Genomic DNA, 23,905 nt, shown 5'->3' with positions numbered 1-23,905 from the left:
CTTAAGATTGTCTCTAGCTTTAAACTATTAAAGAGCTAAAACAATTGTCCTTGTACATTAACTCTTATTACATAGTAACAAATTTTTCTCTAGAACAGACACAGAATGCTTGATCAAAAATTCAAACTTTGACCAACTGCTACAAAAAAAAACTACAAAAACCCTGCCAATGGCTAATGTTCACATTTATAATACTACTAGACAGAAGTTAAGAGAATGGAAGAACCAAATCAAATCTTATAAGAATGAATTTTTATTCCCTAAACTCTCTAAATTCTGTCTATCTCTCTCCATTTGCACTGTAATCACTCCAGTATGCAATATTCTCCTCCTAATAGGTCTCCTTGCTTCTACTGTTGCCCCTCCCAAATAATCACTATACGACTCTGAGAGTGATTTTCTAAATCTCTCCCATGCATCTCTTCCATTCTTAAAATCCTAAAGTGACTTCTTACTGTCCCTATGAAGAAAAACTCAAAATTCCTAATATCATTTAAGCAGGTCCCTGTATGATATAGCCCCACTCTACTCACAAGCCTTAATCTCATGTCACTCTCCATCCCCAACCCTGAAAAAAGAAAAAAGAGGTAGAACAGTTTTATTTCAGTCTCTCAAATATACCATGATTCCTCCTAACTCAGGGTCTCTGTATATGCCATTCCTTCAACCTGAAATTAATACCCTATAGCTTCTTCTTTCCAAACCTTTCCTCTGCTTCAGAATTAAGCTCAACTGTCTTTTCCATAGAAAAGTAGACTAAATCAAGGCATGTGGTAAAATTCTCACAAAATTCTCTAATGTACCTTCCTAGCACCCATAATGGCAGATCTATGTATTTGTGATTATTTCATTAATACCTATTTATATAAGCTTCACGACAACATGGACTGAATCTCTACTACATGCTCTTTCGCCCCAGAACCTATCTTCAGATACTGTACTATGTAGCAGAATATAAAAATATGTGGTAACTGACAATATTTTACAATGCCTAACAGTTAACACCACTAAGGTGACAAATTCATCAGTGATAATAATATCTAAGTAAGCTAAGAAATAACAAGGTCACAAAAAAATTAAAAAGAAAGGTCACTCACTAGAATTACCTTTCTTGTGTCTACTTATAATAATCATTACTGAACTAAACATTAAGAACTGATGGGTCAAAATATTTTTGTTTTTGAGGAGACTGTAGAGAATCAATTTCTTTTCTCCCTCTTTTTTTGAAGTAGGCTCCACGCCCAGCATGGAGCCCAACATGGGGCTAGGCTCTTAACCCTGAGATCAAGAACTGAGATGAAGAGTCAGACACTCAACCAACTGAGCCACCCAGGTACACTGAGATCAATTTCTAATATACTGTCTTCACTTTATAAATGACAGAAACTGAAGTTTACAAATAGTGAGAAATGTATTTCCTTTCATTACAATGCAGACATGGTATTGCTGGCTGGCTGGATTAAAGAAGGTAACATACGCTGCTAAAATATATGTCAAAATCCTCAGAGAACTGTATGCCCCCAATAAATGTTCCTTAGATCTCAACTGACCAAGAGTACAATCTCCCACTGACACATGGAGAGCAAAATTCATTTACCTACCTAACAGATCACCACTATCTACTACCCATAATCATAATACAGGTTTACATTTTAATGAAAAAAATTCAGTTACCAAAAAATGATGTTAAATACTATTGTGTCGATGTAACTTCTCTTTAAATACAACATGTATTTAAATACAACCTCTGTTCCGTATTTAATCAAAGACATACTTCTAATGGGCCTATCAAATACCTAATAATATAAGATAAAAAAGTGCAGTTTAAGCAGAAACAAGGGTTATAAAACATTATGTTAAGTATGGTGCTAGAAGAAAAGCAAAGAACATTACAGGACCACAGGAGGAAACCTACCCCAACTTTGAGGGAAAAGAAAAGTTTTGCTGGAGGCATGACACATCAGCTAACACCTATAGGATTAGTGAGCATGCCAGGTAAGAGCAGGACTGCTGGCAGGACAAAGATTAAAAAAAAAAAGAAAGAAAGAAAATATTATGCGGAGACCCCCAAAATTCTTTAAGTTAAGAAGTATTAAGATACATGAGTTAAGTAATTAGAAAGGGCTTACATCTTATCTTCTATATTTGGGGGAAAAAAGGAAGATAGGTATTGATAGTTTTTCAAGCAGGTCAAGAAATTCAGACAGTTTTTTTGTTTTAGATACCTGAAGGAAAAACACAAGGCCAGGAAACCAATTAAAAGGTGCCTGCAATCTCTTGGGAAAGAGGTATATAAATGAACCGGGGCAATAAAAATATAAATAATTCCATAAACTGTTGATCACTTTCATTATATCTAAACCACTGTTCTCATGCAGGATCACAGTATGCAGAGTCCTAATTTGCATCTTGATGAAACCTACAAAAGGGAAAGTATCTGCTACTACACTGATTGTATTTCCCAAAGAATACAAAATAAGACCCAATTCTAGATCCATCCTACAACTCCAACAAATCTAATGAGATGCTACCAGAAATGCCAATGCAACCAGAATGGCCCAAAAATCACAATCTCAGGAAAAGAAGGTGGGGGAAGTGGGAGAGTGTTATGTTGGAGAAACAGTATGACATAGGATAGGAGTTTATAAACTTCTGTAAATGGCCCAACAAAATATTTACACTTTGCAGGCAATTCATTCTCTATAACAACTTGTAGCACAAAAGCAGTCAATTTGTGAAAGAATAAAAATGGCTCTGTACCAATAACACTTTATTTATAAAAAACAAGCAGCATGCCAGATTTGGTCTATTTGGTCTATGGGTCTATGGGTCTATGGGTCACAGTGTGCTGACCCCTGATAAGGAGAGTAACATCTTCGCTCAATACCACAAAAATATTGATATTACGATAGCAAGGGCCATGCACAGATATAGTAATTATACAATCTAACAGTTGTTTGATTTCAGACATTCTGCTCAACTATCAGAAAACCTATGCATTTCATACACAAAAAGGTCATTTAAAAAAAATAAGAAAACTGTAATACTTACTGTAACACCGGTAGCTCTGAAGTAATCATTGCTGAAGAGGTTTTTCCACAATGCAGCAAAAGAATCAAGTGCTGTACAACTCAAAACCTTTTAAATAACCTCAAAGTCAATCCTGTTAATTAAAAAAAAAGACAATTATTTTATTTCCAGCTTTACTGAGGTATAATTGACAAAGCTGTACGATATTTAAAGCATACGTGATGATTTGATACATGTATACATTGTGAAAGACTTCTCCCCATCAAATTAATTAACATATTCATCACTTCACAAATGAAGGTGGGAATATTGCCATCCACCTTACAGAAATAAAACGATTATTAGAATGGACAGTTGTATGCCAATAAATTACATAACCCACTGTTAAATGAACAAATTCCTAGAAACACACAAATTGCCAAAGCTGGCTCAAGAAAAATAGAAAATCTGAACAGATGATACTGAAGTAAAAATCCTAAAAACAAAAACAGAAACAAAAACGTAGCAAACAGAATCCAACTACATATTGAATGTAATATATGCCATGGTCAAGTGGGATTTATTCCTGGAATGCAAGAATGGTTCAACTTAAAAACACTGGTCAAAAAAAAAAAAAAAAAAACCACTGGTCAATTTAATACATTAATAGAAAGAAAGAAAAATGAACTACATGATCATCTCAAATTACGACAGAAAGCATCTGGCAAAATCTCAAGGGAAACCAAAAAGCCAAATACTCTTTCATAATAAAAACATTTTAAAAACTAAAAAGGAAACTTTCTTAATATGATAAAGGGCCCTTATGAAGACTACATAGGTAGTTTCATCCATCGTGAAAGACTAAAATAAAAGCTCCCCCCCCCAAAATCAGGAAGAAAACAATAATGTCCATTTTCACCACGCCTTTAAAATGACCACTATATGTTCTAGCAAGAGACAAGAGACAATTAGGCAAGAAAGAGTTACAAATTACATCCAAACAGAAAAGAATTAAGTTATCTCCATTCACAGATGACGTAATAGTTTATATACAGAAAATCTCAGAGAATCAACAGCAACAAACTACTAGTAAAGAAAAGTTGCAGGGTGCAAATAACATACAAAAATCAATTGTTTATTAGAATTAATAAACATATCAGTGGTGCAGGATACAAAAAGTAATACAAAAAGTTTGGTTGTGTTTTTGTACACTATGAATGAACAAATCAAGAAGGATATAAAGGAAAAATTTCCATTTGTAATACTATCAGAAAGAATAAAATAATTAAGAATAAACAACCAGGGCACCTGGGTGGTTCAGTCAGTTAAGCGTCTGCCTTTGGCTCAGGTCATGATCTCAAGGTCCTGGGATCAAGTCCCACATCGGGCTCCCTGCTCAGCAAGGAGTCTGCTTTTCCCTCTCCTTCTGTCCCTTCCCCTACTCTGTCTCTCATTCTCTCAACTAAATAAATAATCTTTAAAAAAAAAGTTTAAAAACATAGTAATAAAAAATAAACAACCAGGGTGAAAGACCTGTACACTGAAAACTACAAAACACTGCTGAAAGAAATGAAAGAAGACACCAATAAATGGAAAGACACCCACTGTTCATGAATAGGAAACCTTATTGTTAAGAGGTCAACACTATCTAAAACAATATACAGATTCAATGCAATTGCTATCAATATCCCAATTACATTTCTGCAGAAATAGAAAATTCCACCCAAAATTTGTACGGAATCTCAAGAAAGAGACTCTTAAAAGCCAAAACAATACTGAAAATGAAGACCAAATACTTCCTGATTTCAAAACTTACCACAAAGTGACAATAATCAAGACTATGTTTCTGGCATAAAGTCAAACAAAGAACAATGGAAAAGATCCCAGAAATAAACCCTCACATATACTGTCAAATGAATCTTCAAAAGGATGCCAAGACCATGCAACATGGAAAGGACAGTCTTTTCAACAAATGATACTAGGAAGAGTAGACATTCACATACAAAAGAATGGAGCTGTACCCTGACCATACACCATATATAAAAATTAACTCAAAACAGATCAAATATCTAAATGTAAGAGCAAAACTATTAAACTCTTTTCTATGTGGAATCAATTTCTTACATATGACACCAAAAGCATAGGCAGCAAGAGAAAAAATAGATAAGATGGACTTTATCAAAATCAGAAACTTGTGGGGGCACCTGGGTGGCTCGGTCAGTTGAGCGTCCAGCTCTTGGTTTCGGTCCAGGTCCTGATCTCATGGGTCATGGGATCAAGCCCCCAGTAGGCTCTGCACTCAGTGAGGAGTCTACCTGGGATTCTCTCTCCTTTCTCTCTGCCCCTCCCCCGCTCACAAGTGCACTCGTGCTCTCTCTAATAAATGTTAAAAAAAAATCAGAAACTTCTGTGCATCCGAGGACACTATCAAGAGAGTAAAAAAGAAAGCAAAGGAGGGGTGCCCAGTGGCACAGTCGATTAAAGCCTCTGACTCTTCCTTTCAGCTCAGGTTGTGATCTCGGGGTTGTGTGTGAGTTTAGAATGACTAAAATTAAAAAGACTATTTCAAGTGTTGGTGTGGAGACAGAACAACAGGAAATTTCACATATGGCTAAAGGGAATGAAAAATAGCATATACTCTTTCGAAAAAAGGTTGGCAGTTCCTTAAAAAATTATATGTACATTAACCATGACTGAGCAATGTCTCTCCCAGGTATTTGTCCAAGTGAAAAGAAAGCTTACATTCATACAAAAACATATATTGAAATGTTTATAAGCAGCTTTATTCATAATTCCCAAAACTGGAAACATCCCCCAAAATGGCCTAAAGCAAATGACTGGTACATCCATACAATGAAATACTATCAAACATTAAAAGGAAGACTGCTACTGATTGATACATGCCACAATACTGATGAATCTCAAGTGCATAGACTATATACATACTATATAATTCCATTTATGAGATATTATGAAAAAGTACAAAGACAAAGAACAGATCAGTGGTTGTTAGAGGTTGGGGGGAGAAGAGGACTGCCTAAAAAGAAATAGCATAATAGAAACTGGGGGTAAATCCTGCAGGCAAATTAACACTTTTCTTTGAAATCCAACCAGAATTTTTTGTAGAAATTACTGAAATAATTCTCAAATAGGAAAAGAAAAATGAACGATAAGAACCAAAACAATCTGGAAAAAGAACAAAGTCAGAAGATTCATATTACCTAATTCTTATAAACATACAAGCTTACAAAACTTTATATAAGAAACACAAAAATGGAATGTTTTACATATTACCATGCAACTTGTATTTTTCACTCAGGAAAGCATTGTGGACATTCTACCTCATTTGTTTTATTGTTTCTTAATACGTATATGCTTTAAAGTGATCATTTAAAAGTATTTAAAAAAAGTATTTAAACCATTCTTTAGTGAAAATTTAGCATGTCTCTTATTTTTTACTACTGTATACAATGCTCTCATCTATCCTTCCTCAACTACACAAACATATTTGTAGGACAGATTCCTTGTGATGAACATTTATAAAACATTCATACAATTTTTTACTGCCAAATTTCTCCCTAAAAATACTGTGCCAATATACACTCCTCTTACCAGTATATGTTGAATTAGTTAAATATAAAAATATACTCACTATATCTTTACACTATTTAAAGTATTACAGTTTTAGCTTTATACCAATACATCTTTAAAGGTAAAACACATCAGTACACCCTTCCTGCTCTAGCCTGTAACCACCTTGCTTTGAAAAGAAAGTCCACAGCAGGCTTTTAGATCATATACCAAGATGTCTAATGATGATTTGGGGACATTTGCAAGATTTTGAAATTTTCAATTCATGGATACTTTACTTAAGAAAAATAATCTGGTGCATTCTTATTCTCTACTCACTCTTTTCATTGAGTGTCTTATTTTACTGAGCACATCCAACTTTGTCTTAAAAATCTGTACATTTTGCCTATGTATTCTGTACAGCTTTAGAAGTATTCCCCAGTGGAGAAGATATAAATAAATGATGAGTTCCAGTCTTTCCCTTAACATTATGCCAACCCTTAATCTAATTATTTTGTTCTAACCATAGCTTTAAAAACTTTATTTATACTTAGCATTTTTCAGAAGCCATCCTAACATTATTCCTATGTTCTATCAATTTTATAAATCCTCCTTGGCCACATATGAATCTATTCTGTTTTTATAGGTCATCTTCCTTAAACTGCTATTGCTCTGTAACCACTTGGATATCCTTTTTTTCTTAATATTGAGAACACCAACATTAATTAAATAAGTATCTACTGAATACTGCCTACATGCTAGGCATTGTGTTAATTTTTATTTTCAAGAATGAAAATTCCCCATTTTTTCAGAGTTAGCCTGGTTTTGAAGATACTCTGCATAAAAGAACATCCCTTCCTCCTTCCCCCACCCCCACCTCTCTCTGGAAGTTTTTCTAATATCAAGTACATTTCCCATGATGAGGAATTTCTACGCTGACCTGATTACTTCTTCTTCCATTTCTCCAATCAGTTCTCACTCTCAAAATAAAGTGCAAAAGAGTTGTTTCCCTCATTTTGTAAAAATTCTAAGAGATTTTTTTAATTAAATTTTTAAATTAAATTTAAAAATTTTTTTTAAATGGCAAAACTAGGAAATATCAGGCAGAAGATCAGTTAAGGACATAGGTAAACTCAGTAACTTCACCAATCAACTGGGTATAATTGACATTATCTTCAGACTATTTCATCTATTAACAGGAGAATTCACATTCTTCTCAACTTCACTTAGAGCACTGATCAGATAGACCGTATTATGAGCCATTAACAAATTTGAAAGAATAAAAATCATAGTGTATGCTTCACACTACAATGAGATTAGAGATCATCACCAGAAAGAAAGCTGAACAATCCCAAAACATTTGGAGATCAAACACAAGTCAAAGAAATTTCAACAGAAATTTTGAAATATTTTGAGCTAAATGAATATTAAAATACAACTTAATGAAATTTACAGGTGCAGCAAAAGCAGTGCTTAGAGAAAAATTTATAGCATTGAATGCATACAATAGAAAAGAAAAAATCTAAAGTCAATCATTGAATAAGCTTTCGTCCTAGGAAACTAGAAAAAGCAAAAGCAAGCAGAAGAAAAATAACAATTAGGGCAGAAATCAAAGAAGGTGAAAACAGTAAATCAACAATGAAAATAACTGAAACCAGAAGTTTTTTCAAAAAGATAAAAAAAATCAATAACCTCTAGGCAGGCTAATTAAGAAAAAAAGGAGACAAGACACAAATTACTAAAATGAGAAATCAAAGAAGAAATACCATTACAGAATCTCATGACATTAAAAAAAAAAAAGGTATACTGTGAACTATTCCCACAAATTTTATTAACTTAGATGAAACAGATGAATTCCCTGAAAGACACTACCTGCAAAAAATCTGAATAGTCCTATTTTATTTAAGAAGCCGAATTAATAATAGCCTTCAAAGACAAAGAAACACCAGACCCAGATGGGTTCACTAATGAATTCTACCAAACATCTAGGGAAGAAGTTACACAAATTCTGTACAATATCTTCCAGAAGATATAAGTGGGAAGAGGAAATACTTCCTAATTCATCCTATAAGGACATTATCCTAATACCAAAACCAGACAAAGACATTACAAGAAAACTGCAGAGCAGTATCTCTCACAAAGAAGTAAAAATCCTCAGCAAAATATCAATCAAGAATTTTAAATGTATTAAAAGAATTGTACACCACAACTAAGTGGGATTTACCCCAGGTATGCACAATTACTAACATAAGAAAATCAAACAATGTAACCTATCACACATCAAGAGGCAAAGAAGAAAAATCACATGGTGGTATCAATAAATGAACAGAAAGCATTTTCACAAAATCCAACACACATCTGTGATTTTAATAAAAACTCTCAGCAAGTAAAATAGAGAGCTTCTTCAACTTGATAAAGAACATCTATAAAAATCCTACAGCTAACAACCTACATAACTGTGAGAAACTAGAAATTTTCCCACTAAGAACAGGAACAAAACAAGAACTCCCTCTTACCATTCCTTTTCAGCACTATCCTGAAGTCCAAGCAAATGCATTAAGACAAGAAAAGGAAATAAAAGGTATACAGACTGGGAAAGAAAAAATCAAGCTTTCCCTGTACACAGATTACACAACTGTCTATGCAGAAAATCTGAAAGAACAGGCCCCCCACCCCCCCAAAAAAACCCACCCTCCTGGAACTAATAAGCAATTACGGTAGGGATGAGGGATATAAGGTTAATGCATAAAATACCTTTTATATAAGCAAACAATGAATAATTGGAATTTGAAATTAACACAATGACATTTACCTTGGCACTAAAAAAAAAGAGAAAACAGGTACAAATCCAACAAAATATGCACAAGACCTATATAAGGAAAACTGTAAAACTCTGACAAACAACATCCAAGAACTAAATAAATGGATACCTATTTCACATTCCCAGATAAGAAGACTCGATATTGTCAAGACATCAACCCTTCCCAAATTGGTCTATAGATGCAACACAATCCCAATCAAAATCCCAGCAAATTATTTTGTGTATATCACAAACTGATGTTAAAGTTTACAGGGAAGGCAAAAAGACCCAGAATAATCAACACAGTATTGAGAGAGAAGAACAAAGTTGGAAGAATGACACTACCCAACTTACTATAAAACTATAGTAATCAAGACTGTGCCAAAAAACTAAACAGATCAATAGAACAGAATAGAGACTGGAAATAAACCTTCACAAATACAGTCAACTGACCTTTGACAAAGGAGCAAAGACAATACCATGGATAAAAGATAGTCTTTTCAACATATGGAACGAGACACCAATATGCAAAAAACAAAAAATGAAAACCAAAAACAAAACAAAAACCCTTAAACACAGATCTTACATTCATCACAAAGTTAACTCAAAATGGATAAAAGACCTAAATGTAAACTCAAAAGTATAAAACCCTTAGAAAATAACATAGGAGAAAATCTAGATGACCTTGGGTATGATGAGGACTCTTTAGATACAACACCAAAAGCAAAGCTATGAAAAAATTTTTTGACAAACTGGACTTCATCAGAATTTTAAAATGCTCCTCTGCAAAAGACACTATCATGAGAATGAGAAGACAACTCACGAACTGGGAAATAATATTTGCAAAAACATTTTTGTCTTTCTAACTTCTGAAGTGTCATTCAAAATATACAAAGAATTCTTAAACCCCAACAATAAGAAAACAACCAACCTATTAAAATATGGGCATAATTTCTGAACCAATACCTCAATGAAGAAGATACACACATGGCAATAAACATATGAAAAAATACTCAAACGTCTTACGTCACTAGGGAACTGCAAATTAAAACAAAACAGTGAGATACCGCTACACACCAACTAGAATGGCAAAAATCCAGAACACTGGCATAATCAAATGCTGGTGAGGATGTGAAGCAACAAAAATGTAAAATGATACAACAACTTTGGAAGACAATTTGGCAGTTTCTTACAAAACTAAACATATTCTTAAAACATGATCCAGCAGTCCATGCTCCTAAGGTATTTATCCAAAGCAGATGAAAACATCTCCATACAAAAACCTGCATATAGGTATTTTTAGCAGCTTCATTCATAACTGTCAAAACATGGAAGCAACCAAGCTGTCTTACAGAAGGTGAATAAACAAACTGCGGTATATGTAGATGATGAAATATTACTCAGTCCTAAAAAGAAATTAGCTATCAAGCCATGAAAAAGATATGGAGAAATATTAAATGCATGGTACTAACTGAAAGAAGCCAATCTGAAACTGCCACATATTATATGATTTCAACTACACAGTGTTCCGAAAAAGGCAGGACTATGAAAACAGTAAAAAAGATCAGTATTTGCCAGAAGTTAGGGGGCAGGAGGGATGAAAAGACAGAGCACAGAGGAATTTCACGTCAGTGAAAGTTTTCTATATGATATTATAAAGATGGACATGTCATTATACATTTATCAAAACCCATGGAATATACAACACCAAGAGTGAACCCTAATGTAAACTATGGACTTTGGAGGATAATGATATGTCAGTGTAGGTACCCTGACTAAACAGATGTACTATTCTGGTGCAAGATATTGATACTGGGGGAGACTGTATGTATGTGGGGACAAAAGGGCTAGGAAGTTCCTGTGTCTTTTGCTCAATTTTGCTGTGATCCTAAAACTGCTCTTAAAAATAAAGTATCCTTAAAAAAAATTAAACAGCTTATCAGCAGTTTAATGTTTTCAGCATATGCTAATTTATGTCCATATATTGTAATATCTTTTTCTCTGGACAATCTTATAATTTTATGTGGATTTAAGAACATGTATGCAAGAGTGCATGTGTACTCACAGATACAGAGGAACAATGCCCTTTCTACTTAAACATTTGGTATCTCCATCTGTTTGTCCTGCACTCACTGCCACAAATGATGAGAGGAAGAAAAATGCAGAATATAACTGCTACTCTGTTCATTTCCTAGCATAAAACTGTTTTATAAATTCTTATTACCTGAATGAAGAACAAAGGTTAAAGAGAAGTATCTGTAGTTTCTTTCCAACTACATGCATTTTCACCTGCATAGTACAAAATCCTATTCTTTAATCAGAAAAATCATTCTGTAAAGACATAATACAGTCTAATTCAGACCCTTCTTTTATCATTCCTAATTATTTATCTGAGTTGTCTTAAAGACTCTCTTAGCAGTGGGGGCACCTGGGTGGTTCAGTTGGTTAAGCAGCTGACTCTTGATTTTGGATCAGGTTATGATCTTGGGGCCATGGGATCAAGCCCTGCTCTGGGTTCCCACGCTAAGTGCAGAGTCTGCTTTCTGCTTGTCCCTCTCCCTGCCTCTCTCTCTCGTGCGCATGCAAATAAGTAAAATTAAAAAAAAAAAAGAGAGAGAGAGAGAATCTCTTAGCAGTGAATGTGTGTGTATATATATCTGCATGCATACACACACACACACACAGACACACACACGATTTATAAAGCAATGACTAAAATGACAATTATATTATTTCTAAAACTGCTTTTCACCAATTGGTAAGTACTACCCTGTACCAAAATAGAAGGAATATATTCATTTACTACTTTTACTAGAATTATGATTGTTCCTTTGTTTATAATTGCAAATTAAAGATATTAAGAGAAAAAATTTTGTCCAGTATTAACACAAATGAATATATACTTCATACTATACAGAATTTAAGTAGCATTTAATCAAGAAAACAAAGTTCTAATCTCTCTTCCCAGTAAAATTTAGCCTATACAGTTGACCCTTGAACAACACAGGTATGAACTGCACAAGTCCATTTACACATGGATTTTTTTCGATACAGAACAGTAGTATAAATGTATCTTCTCTTATGATTTTCCTAATAACACTTTATGTCTCTAGCTTACTTTACTGTAAGAATACAGTACAGAAAACATATACAAAATCTGTGTTAGACTATCTTACTGGTAAGGATTCTGGTCAGCAATAGGCTAATAGTTAAGTATTGGGGTAGTCAAAAATTATATGCAGATTTTCAACTATGAGAGGAGTTGCACCCGAACTCCCATGTTGTTCAAAGGTCAACTATAAATGAGAAAGATTTTTTACCTACTTTATTGAATAAAAAGAATGCCAAAATAGAATCCTCCAAGATACATATCAATTCACACTACAAGATGGCCCAAATAGGCAATAGGCAGCATTAAGACAAAAGAAATGAGGAAGTGGTAAACTTTTGGAAATATTAATCCTAAAAAATTTCAAATACTAAAAAGAAGGATAATTTACACCAAAAATGAATTATGTGCTCAATGGGACAGAGATAAAAGGTTCATCAGTAAGAGCAAGTCGGTTCATTAGTCTGCTTTCTCTTCTAATAATGAATTACAAAAAGCTATCCTTCTTAGCATTTCTGAGTAATATTAACTTTAAAAATCAAAAGGAATATAGCAGAGTGGCTTAAGAGTTTGGGCTCCTAACAGATATGCTTTCTAACTGTAACGTACTTTGCCTCAGTATTCCTATTTCTCAAAGAGGAATAATAAAAGAAGAAAACGTCAAATGATTTTTGAGAGGAGTAATTACAAGAATGCCCATAACTCTTAAATAAATATTAACTCCTAGCCACAGGAGAAAGGAGCAAATAAAAATATAAAGGAATGTCAGTGAGCATAACTATTTTTTTTCCTTTTTCCTTTTCCTTCCTTCACTGTCATATTCTTAATGCTTAAAGCTTAGTAATTATTTGTTGAATTAACCAGAAGTGTGTATGCATATACATGTGTGTATATATATATGTGTGTGTATATATATATATATATTTTTTTTTTAAATGCAGAGAATGCAAAACTGGACATGAGGAGAACTCCCAAAGTTAACAAACTAACCAAAGATAGGAGCTTTTTCTTTAAAAGAAAAAGGAAACCAAAAAGAAGAGGTCAGGGTTGAATTCTCAGTTAACTCATTTAGCACCTAAAGCTGGTAGAGTGGGAAAGTGGGAGACCAAGCAGGGGCTAGAGGATGAGACCAAAGAGTAAGGTATATCAAAATGAAGAGGGTTAAGTTTGAAAAAGCCCTTACAAATGATCTTATACACAGATAAAATCCCACAACTCAGATGAAATGTCTCTGGATTAAAGGAAAATAACAAGTTTTTAATTTTTTCTGTATTAACCAATCTCTCCCAAAGCTTTACACATTAAGCTTTGAAAATCTAATTCCACGATAAATATATTCAACGTCTTTCCCAAAAATGCTGCCTCCACATCTTCTCCTTATCTACTCACATTTTTCCTTTACTTTAGGTATTCCCCTAATTTAACCTTCTTACACTCCAATGCCATCAAATCACACCAAGAACCTTAACACTCTAATATCTCAACTTTAGTGCTCCTCCTCCACTGCTCTAGTCTTAATTCCAAAGTGCTTGTTATTTCTCTTACAAGATCACTCTCTTCTGTTTCTATGTATGTGTACATACTACCTCATTCCACGTAACCCATTCTTCCTGAAGTAAACCAGGAAGCTCTAACCTTGAAACCTAGGCAGTTAGGACTCATAAGGTGTCACACCACTCCGTAGGTAAAACTGAGAGTACTTTTTGCCACATATTTTTTGTGTGTACATGTATTATTTTGTAATCAGGAGTGTTACAAATTTCATTCAGTTCTCTATTTTTTAAAAGATTTTATTTATTTGAGACAGAGAGCAAGAGAGTAGGCAGGCACACAGGAGCAGGGGGAGGGGCAGAAAGAGGGAGAAGCAGACACCCCACTGGGCAGGGAGCCTTTTGTGGGGTTCATTCCCACGACCCTGGGATCATAACCTGAGCCAAAGGCAGCCGCTTAACCAACTGAGCCACCCAGGTGCCCCCAGTTCCCTACTTTTATCAGGCTCTGTTAGTCTTTTTTTAAATTAACAAACTATCGTTCATAGCAATTTGCCATGTATTTTCAGTGATTCATTGGCATTTCTAGCTCTTCAGGAGATTTCTAATCTTTTAGAATTATCCTCTCTTTCTGTTCCTAAAGAATTGTGTAGTACCTGGCACCCAGAAAAGGGGCTAGATAATTAACAACTGTAAAACATAAAGATATACCAATTCATTAGTTTGTTCTTAATGCTACTGTGCACGGGATTTTTTTTTTCATTATGATTTCTAACTGGTTACATAGCTATTATATCATTTACCTTTTAATCTAACTGAAATTTCTGACTTCCAGAAATCTGTAAAACACTGGAACCACAAAAGGAAGTCAGGTTCTGGCAAGATCCATACCTCGTTTCTCTCTACGGATACTGCATCCTGGCCAAGGTAATGAGTCAGGTTTCAGGAATACAACTAGGGCAGGTATACTATGTGAAAAAGGCAGAAAAATCTAAGAGCATCAACTGGATAGGTCCAAACTAGAGTTTTGATGAGGAATTAGAAGTGAGATACAAAATAACGAATCTAACAAATAGGAATAAAATGTGGGGCGCCTGGGAGGCTCAGTCAGTTAAGCATCTGCCTTTCGGTCAGGTCATGATCCCAGGATCCTGGGATTGAGCCCTGCATCAGGTTCCCTGCTCGGCGAGGAGCCTGCTTCTCCCCCTCCTTGTGCTCTCTCAAATAAATAAAATCTTAAAAAAAAAAAAGGAGTAAAATTATAAACACAAAGTGGAAGCAAGAGAAAATAATCAAATATAAAACTCTGTATCAAACACCACAGCAGGCTGGAAAGAATGAAAGTTCAAAGGGCAGATCTGTGGCAGAGTCAACATTCACTCATATCTCTATTATTAATCCACCTCTTAAATCAAAATTTAAGAAACCATTACAAATATATATTCATTAGCATTTTTTAAAAGAAAATTTTAACTTAAATCAATGTATTTAAATATAAAGCCTTTCAAAGTTATCTTATACTATGTTAAAGCATACAAATATTGATCACAAATAAATAAATCATTGATTGGCATACTCTAAATTTAAAGAGCATTAAAAATGCCACCAGACTTTTTCTCTGAACAGAGGGTAAGATGGTTGTGGAGTAGGAGGACCCTCGGGTTGCCTACTCCCACTAATACAACTAGATAACTATCAAATAATCCTAAACGCCCCAAAAATCAATCTGAAAACGGGCAGAACAAAAGGTAGAGAAGAAGCCACATCAAAGAAGGTGGGAAGTGTGGAGACATGCCTTGGGAGAGAAATGGATTGTGGCTGCTGCAGTGGACAGGAAGGAAGAGAGACAAGCTAGCACAAAGAGGAGCACATGGAAAAAATGAATTCCCAAAACAACTGGCTTGGAAAGTGAGAGGGCCCAAATTTCAAGAATTCTTACAGCCAAAGGGCTTAAAGACTAAAGTTTTAAAGGTCACTGAGCTTGGCTCTGAGAAAGTTCTAAGGGCATGGTGCTGCTCTTGGAGAAAAGGCAGGGATAAACAGCCCAGGGACTTACAGCATGGAAACAGCGGGGAGGTTAGCTGCTCATCTCCAAGTGTGTTCCAGAGAGGCAGCATTCACAGGAAGAACCCTGGGGGGGGGGGGGGGTTGTTGGGTTGGCAGGTGCCATTTCCTGCCTTCCATCCTGCAGCAAAAACACAGAGCCACCAGTGGGAACCAGCACAGCATGGACACTTGCTACCTAACTTTACACCATGCCCCACCCCCAGCACTCTGGAAGAACTACCATTCCCAGTCACACTTGCCTTAGTCCCAGCACAGGGGACCCACTCCCCCAGAAGATTGGCCCAAACCCCTACCAACACCACATCTCCCAGTCTAGGAGTTCTGTGAAGCCTCCATTCCATTGGTAGCAGCAACAGGTCTCATTTCAAACAAGCAGATCAGTTAGATAGTTAGATAGTTAGATAGTTAAAACAAGTCACTTTTAAGCCAGGAACCAAACACTGACCACAACAGGCTGAGAGAACCTCTGCAGATGACAGGCCTGAAGGATAAAGCGGCCAGGACACACTGGAGTGCCCTGGAGAACAGGGGACACTACACTGCAGGGCACTACAGGTCATTACACTCAAGAACAGGAAACATAGCTGACTTTCCTAACAGAGAGAAACAGGCACAGAGACTTAGATGAAATGAAAAGACAGGAATTTCTCCCAAACGAAAGAACAGGACAAGGCCACAGCCAGATATCTAAGCAAAACAAACTTAAGTAATATGCCTGATGGAAAATTTAAAGCAATAATCATAAGGATACTCACTAAACTTGAGAACAGAGTGGAGAACATCAGTGAGACCATTAACACAAAGATAAGGAATAACACAGAGATAAAGAGTCCAATAAACAAAATGAGAAACACACTTGATGTAATGAACAACAGGCTGGAAGAAGCAGAGGAATGAATAAATAATGTAGAAGACAGAATAACGGAAAGTACTCAAGCTGAACAAAAAGAGAAAAAAGAATTAGCCAATATGAGAATAGACTTAGGAAACTCAGTGACTTCATCAAACACAGTAACATTCATATTACAAAAGTCCCAGGAGAAGAAGAAAGAGGAAAGGGGGCAGAGAATTTATTTGAAAAAATAATAGCTGAAAATTTCCTCATTTGGGGAAAGAAAACAGATATCCAGATCCAGGAGGCACAGAGAACCACCAACAAAATCAACAAACAGATCTATACACCAAGACATATTGTAAATTAAAAAGGAAAATATACTGATAAAGAAAAAATATTAAAAGCAGCAAGAAAAAAAAAAAAGTTAACATGCAAAGGAAACCCCATAAGGATACCAGCAGATTTTTCAGCAGAAATTTTCCAAGTCAGAAAGGAGTAGCATGATATACTCAAAGTGCTGAAAGGGAAAAAAAGAACAAAGAATACTCTATCCAGCAATGCTGTCATTCAGAATAGAAAAAGTGATAGAGAGTTTCCCCGACAAACAAACACTAAAGGAATTCATGATCACTAAACAAGTCCTGCAAGAAATATTAAAGGGAACTCTTTCAGTAGAAACGGAAGACCAAAAATGATAGTGTGGGGGTAGGAAACAGAAAAGCAACAAAAATGAATGTTTCTGTGAAAAAAAATCAATCAAGGAACTCAAAAAAATAAAAGGCTATAAAATGACACAATATACCTTGCACATGGGGAAGAGAAAAATATAGAAGGGTTTCACATTTAACCATCAACTTAATATAAATATAGACTACTCTATGCAGAAGATGTTATATACAAACCTAATGAATAAAAAAACACGAATAAATATGCAAATAAAGAGAAATAAATCCAAATATACCACTAAAAACAAAACAAAACAAACCAGCAAGCCATGCGAGAAAGACAAGAAAGGATCAGAGAAAATCTCCAGAAGTAATAACAAGTAATAAAATGGCAATAAATACATATCTATCAATAACTACTTTGAATGTAAATGGACTAAACGTGCCAATCAAAAGACATAGTGTGACAGAATGGATAAAAAAAAAAAAAGACACGTCTATATGCTGCCTGCAAGAGACTCATTTCAGACCTAAAGACACCTGCAGATTGAAAGTGAGGGGATGGAGAAACACTGATCATGCAAATGGATGTCGAAAGCAAGAGTAGAAATACTTCTATCAAACAAAATAGACTTTAAAACAGACTGTAACAAAAGACACAAAACACTATATAATAATAAAAGGGACAATCCAACAGAAAAATGTTAACAATTGTAAATATATTTATGCACCCAAATGGGAGCACCCAAATACATGAAACAGTTAATAAGAAACATAAAGGAATTAATCAATAGTAATACAATAACAGTTGGGGACTTTTCACTCCACTTGCATCAACGGACAAATCATCTAAACAGAAAATCAACAAGGAAACAATAGCTTTTAATGACACATTGGACTAGATGGATTTAAGAGATATATTCAAAACATTCCATCTTAAAACAGCAGAAAAGGGGTGTGCCAGGGTGGCTCAGTTGGTTAAGCGTCTGCATTTGGCTCAGATCATGATCTCAGGGTCCTAGGATCAAGCCCGCATCAGGCTCCCTGCTCAGGAGGGAGTGTGCTTCTCCCTCTCCCTCTGCCCTCCCCTCCACTCATGCTCTATCTCAAATAAATAAAATCTTTAAAAACAAAAACCAAAAAAAAAAAAAAAAAAAAAACCCAGCAGAATACACCTTCAAGTGTACATGGATTATTCTCCAGAACAGATCACATATTAGGCCACAAAACAAGGCTCAACAAATTATAAAGATCAGAGTCATATCGTGCATCTTTTCTGACCACAATGCTATGAAACTAGAAATCAACCCAAGAAAAAATGTGGAAAGACCACAAATACATGGAGGTTAAATAACATGCTATTAAACAATGACTAGGTCAACCAGTAAATCAAGGAAGAACATAGAAACAGTACATAGAAACAAATGAAAATGAACATAATGGTTTCAAACCTTCTGGACTTAACAAAAGCAGTTCTAGAACAGAAGTTTACAGCAATACAGGCCTACCTCAAAGAGCAAGAAAGATTTCAAATAAACAATCTAACCTTACACCTAAAGGAGCTAGAAAAATTACAAAACCTAAAATCAACAGAGGGAAATAATAAAGATTAGAGCAAAAATACATGATATAGAAACTAAAAACACATTAGAACATATCAATAAAACAAGAAGCCGGTTCTTTGAAAAAAGATCAGTAAAACTGATAAAACTTCTAGCCAGACTTATCAAGAAAAAAAGAGAAAGGAACCAAATAAATAAAATTGCAAACAAGAGAGGAGACAAAACAACCAATACCACAGAATACAATTATAAGAGAATACTATGAAAAACCATATGACAACAAATTAAACAACCTAGAAGAAATGGAGAAATTCTTAGAAACATATAACCTACCAAAACTGAAACAGGAAGAAACAGAAATTTTAAAAAGACCAACTCTACCGGCAATGAAACTGAATCAGTAATCAAAAACTCCTAACAAACAAAAATCCAGGACCAGATAGCTTCATAAATGAATTCTACCAAATATTTAAAGAAGAGTTAATAACCACACTTCTCAAACTATTCCACAAAATAAACAAGGAAGGAAAACTTCCAAATTCATTCTATGAGGCCGGCATTACCCTGATACCAAAACCAGATAAAGGCACCACAAAAAAAGAGAACTACAGGGCAGTATCTCTAATGAACACAAATGCAAAATTTCCCAACAAAATACGAGCAAACCAAAACCAACAATACATTAAAAAAATCATTCACCATTATCAAGTGGGTTTTATTCCTAGGTTGCAAGGGTAGTTCATTATTCACAAATCAAACAACATGATACATCACATCAACAAGAGAAAGGATAAGAACCATATAATCATTTCATAAGATCCAGAAAAAGCATTTGACAGAGTACAACACCCATTCATAATAAAAACCCTCAACAAAGTAGGTTTAGAAAGAACACACTTCAACATAATAAAGGCCGTATATGAAAAACCCACAGCTAACATTATCCTTAATGGGGAAAATTGAGAGCCTTTTCCCTAAGGTCAGGAAAAAGACAAAAATGTCTACTATCACCACTTTTATTTAACATAAAGTTCTAGTCTCAGCAATCAGACAACAAAAGAAATAAAAAGAATAAAAGGCATCTAAATCAGTAAGAAATAAAACTTTCACTATTTGCAAATGACACAATACCATATGTAGAAAATCTGAAAGACTTCACCAAAAAACTGCCAGAGTTGATAAACAAATTCAGTAAAGTTGCAGGATGCAAAATCAGTGTACAGAAATCTGTTGCATTTCTATACACCACTAATGAAGCAGTAGAAAGAGAAATTAAGAAAATAATCTCATTTACAATTGCCCCCCAAATAGTAAGATACCTAGGAATAAACCTAACCAAGGAAAGACCTGTACTCTGAAAACTATAAAACACTAATGAAAGAAACTAAAAACCACACGAACAAATGGGAAAACATTCCATGCTTGTGGATCGGAAGAACAAATACTGTTAAAATGTCTATACTACGCAAAGCAACCTACACATTTAATGCAATTCCTATTCAAAATACCAAGAGCATTTTTCACAGAAAAAAAAAGTCCTAAAATTCGTATGGAACCACGAAAGACCCCAAATAGCCAAAGCAATCTTGAAAAAGAAAAGCAAAGCTGGAAGCTTCACAATTCTGGACTTCAAGTTATATTACAAAGCTGTAGTAATCAAAACAGTATGGTACTGGCACAAAAACACACATATAGATCAATAGAACAATAGAAAATCCAGAGATAAACCCACAATTGTATTGTCAATTAATCTTCAGCAAAGCAAGAATTAATATCCAATGGGAGGGAAAAAAAACAGTCTCTTCACCATACACAAAAATAAACTCAAAATGGATTAAAGGCTTAAATGTGAGATCTGAAAACATAAAGCTCCTAGAAGAGAAAACACACATAGTAATTTTTCTGACAGTGGCCACAGGAATTTCTTCCTAGATAGGTCCCCTCAGGCAAGGGACACAAAAACAAAAATAAACTATTGGGACTTCATCAAAATAAAAAGGTTCTGCATGCCAAAGAGAAACAATCAACAAAACTAAAAGGCAACCTAAAAAATGGGAGGAGATATTTACAAATGACATAACCAATAAAGGTTAGTATCTAAAATATATAAAATAACTTATAAAGCTCAACACCCAAAAAATGAATAATCCAATTAAAAGGAGTCAGAAAACATGAACAGACATTTCTCCAAAGAAGACATAGAGATGGCCAACAGACATATGAAAACATGCTCAACATCACTCATCATCAGGTAAATGCAAATCAAAACTACAACAGATATCACCTCACACCTGTCTGAATGGCTAAAGTAAAAAAAAAAAAAAACCACAAGGAACAAGAGGTGTTGGCAAGAATGTGGAGAAAGAACCCTCATGCACTGCTGGTGGGAATGCAAACTGGTGCAGCCATTATGGAAAACAGTATGGAAGTTCCTCAAAAAGTTAAAAATAGAACTACCCGATGATCCAGTGATCACATTACTAGGTATTTACCAAAAAAACACAAAGAACACTAATTCAAAGCGATATATACACCTCTATGTTTATAGCAGCATTATTTACAACAGCCAAGATAGGAAGGAGCCCAAATGTCCAGGAGCCCAAATGTCCATGATAAGGGGATAAAGAAGACATGTTATATAAACACAATGGAATATAATACAGCCATAAAAAAGCATGAAATCTTGCCATTTGCAACATGGATCAATTGGAGAGTATAATGCTAAGTGAAGTCAGTCAGTCAGATCAAGACAAATACCATATTATTTCATTCACGTGAAATTTAAGAAACAAAAAAAAAGAGAAAGAGACAAACCAAGAAACAGACTCTTAACTACAGACAAGAAACTAACGGTTATCAGAGAAGAGGTAGGCAAGGGGAGAGGTGAAACAGGTGATGGAAGTTAAGGAATGACCTGATGGAGATGAGCACCAGATGATTAAAATAAAAACTTAAAAAAAAAGTACCATCAGCCTTTCAAAAAGCCAGCAAGTAAAAAGGAACTCCAAGAAAATAAAGCTGCCTCACACTAAACCACACTGCACCACATGTAAAAGAAAGAATATGTGCAAATAGAAAACTGACAGCCTGTTTGTCAAAATTACTGAAACTTGTATTTCCATGTGCTTTATATGAAAACTGCATTGTGATCCTTTAAAGTTTTTCTAAAATTCAACCACCACCATTTAACTTCTCCCCAGCTAAAAATTACATACATTTAAATATTTTCCTAATGGATATACTGACTCATACAAATAAGAATTGTCTGACAACTAACAACTTCATTATGAAAAACAGTATATAAACCAGTTTAGTGACTCCAGATGGGGAACAATAAAAATATTCCAAACATGTCCTCTGGCTAAAACAAATAAACATCCACTGTTAAAGAAATGTGTGCAAAAACAAAAATACTTACAGGAAAAGGACTTCTTAAAAAAAAAACTTATCAAAATATTTAACTTGTAGAGCCCCATGATTTTCATATAAAAATTATTTCAAGTTGGGGCACCTGGGTGGCTTAGTCGGTTAAGTGTCTGACTCTTGATTTAGGCTCAGGTCATCATCTCAGGGATGGGACCAAGCCCTGAGTCAGACTCTGCTCTCAGCGGGGAGTCACCTTGAGGCTCTCTCCCTTTGGTCCCACCCTGCTCCTGCTCTCACATGCATGCTCTCTCTAAAATAAATAAATAAATCTTTAAAAGACTTATTTCAAGTGTTGTAACTACCACTGTCTTACTACAGTCCTAAGAAAAAATTATAAAATTTGGGCGCCTGGGTGGCTCAGTTGGTTAAGCGACTGCCTTCAGCTCAGGTCATGATCCTGGAATCCTGGGATCGAGTCCCGCATCGGGCTCCCTGCTCAGCAGGGAGTCTGTTTCTCCCTCTGACCCTCCCCCCTCTCATGTGCTCGCTCGCTCTCTCTCATTCTCTCTCTCAAGTAAATAAAATCTTTTAAAAAAAAGAAAAAATTATAAAATTTAACAGAAGCACAAATGGTAATTATTTTTAATCTGGTGAAGAAAACATCACTAAAAGCCAACCTTTTTTTTTTCAGCTCCCCTCAAAATATGTGACTATATTAATCCAGTAAATAAAACTTTAAATAAACAAAAGTTAAAAATTAAAATCTAAACCATAATTTATAGCTCAAGTCTAATGCCTTATCTAATCCACTCTCCATATAATCACTGTCTCCATCTTTTATTAACTCTGTACATTAATTTGCAAAACAGGCTCTATAATACTAATTCTAATTTTGAAACAAGAACAACATAATAAACCTTTCTCACTGCAGCATGCACATTTCTTTTTTCTGGGCTAAAGATGAATCTGTAGTCTTCAGGAGACATTCCAAAATAGTTTTCTATATGCTTAGTTTCATGGGGAAAAAACACCCACAAACTTAAAAAGCCAACACCATCTTGTTTTGGAGCCCTCCATTCCATACCCTCCCTGGTACTTAAAATCTACTAAATGTAAGTCAGTGTTAGACAATGTTAGTATCCAAAAATGTTCAAATATGGTGCCCACTCTTAAGGAACTTAAAATTCAGAAAGACAGAAAAAATACAAAGAGACCATAATAGGTAGATTCTAAATTTCTTGGAGAAAGAATATATGCCTATTAAGTTTGATGAAGCAGTGTAAAAACAAATTCTATGGGACCATGATTAGGAAGAAATGTGTTCTTAATTAATCCCTATGGCTAAATGAACTTTAAGGACTGAGGTCCAAACCAGATGAAAGACAGGAAATTGTAGTGGTTTATTACTTTGTGGATTGGTTTAGAAAGTTCA

General features: G+C 34.9%; 1 protein-coding gene across 2 annotated transcripts in view; it reads right to left on the bottom strand.

Annotated features, from left to right (window-relative positions):
- STAG1 (STAG1 cohesin complex component) overlaps positions 1-23,905 on the bottom strand; it is a 423,203-nt gene that overhangs the window by 303,340 nt on the left and 95,958 nt on the right. For both annotated transcript variants that reach the window (XM_028099176.2, XM_028099177.2), the window contains exon 2: positions 3,052-3,163. In XM_028099176.2, the coding sequence (XP_027954977.1) occupies positions 3,052-3,080 (29 nt within the window). In that variant the 5' untranslated portion in view covers positions 3,081-3,163. The remainder of the gene's footprint in view (positions 1-3,051; positions 3,164-23,905) is intronic.

Source organism: Eumetopias jubatus, unplaced genomic scaffold (assembly GCF_037043125.1).
Source record: "Eumetopias jubatus isolate StellerSeaLion01/CBP00866 unplaced genomic scaffold, mEumJub1_p1.0 scaffold_1, whole genome shotgun sequence".
Classification (NCBI taxonomy): Eukaryota; Metazoa; Chordata; class Mammalia; order Carnivora; family Otariidae; genus Eumetopias; species Eumetopias jubatus.
The sequence above is the reverse complement of the archived record's forward strand: the minus strand, read 5'-3'. Positions and strand labels throughout refer to the sequence as shown.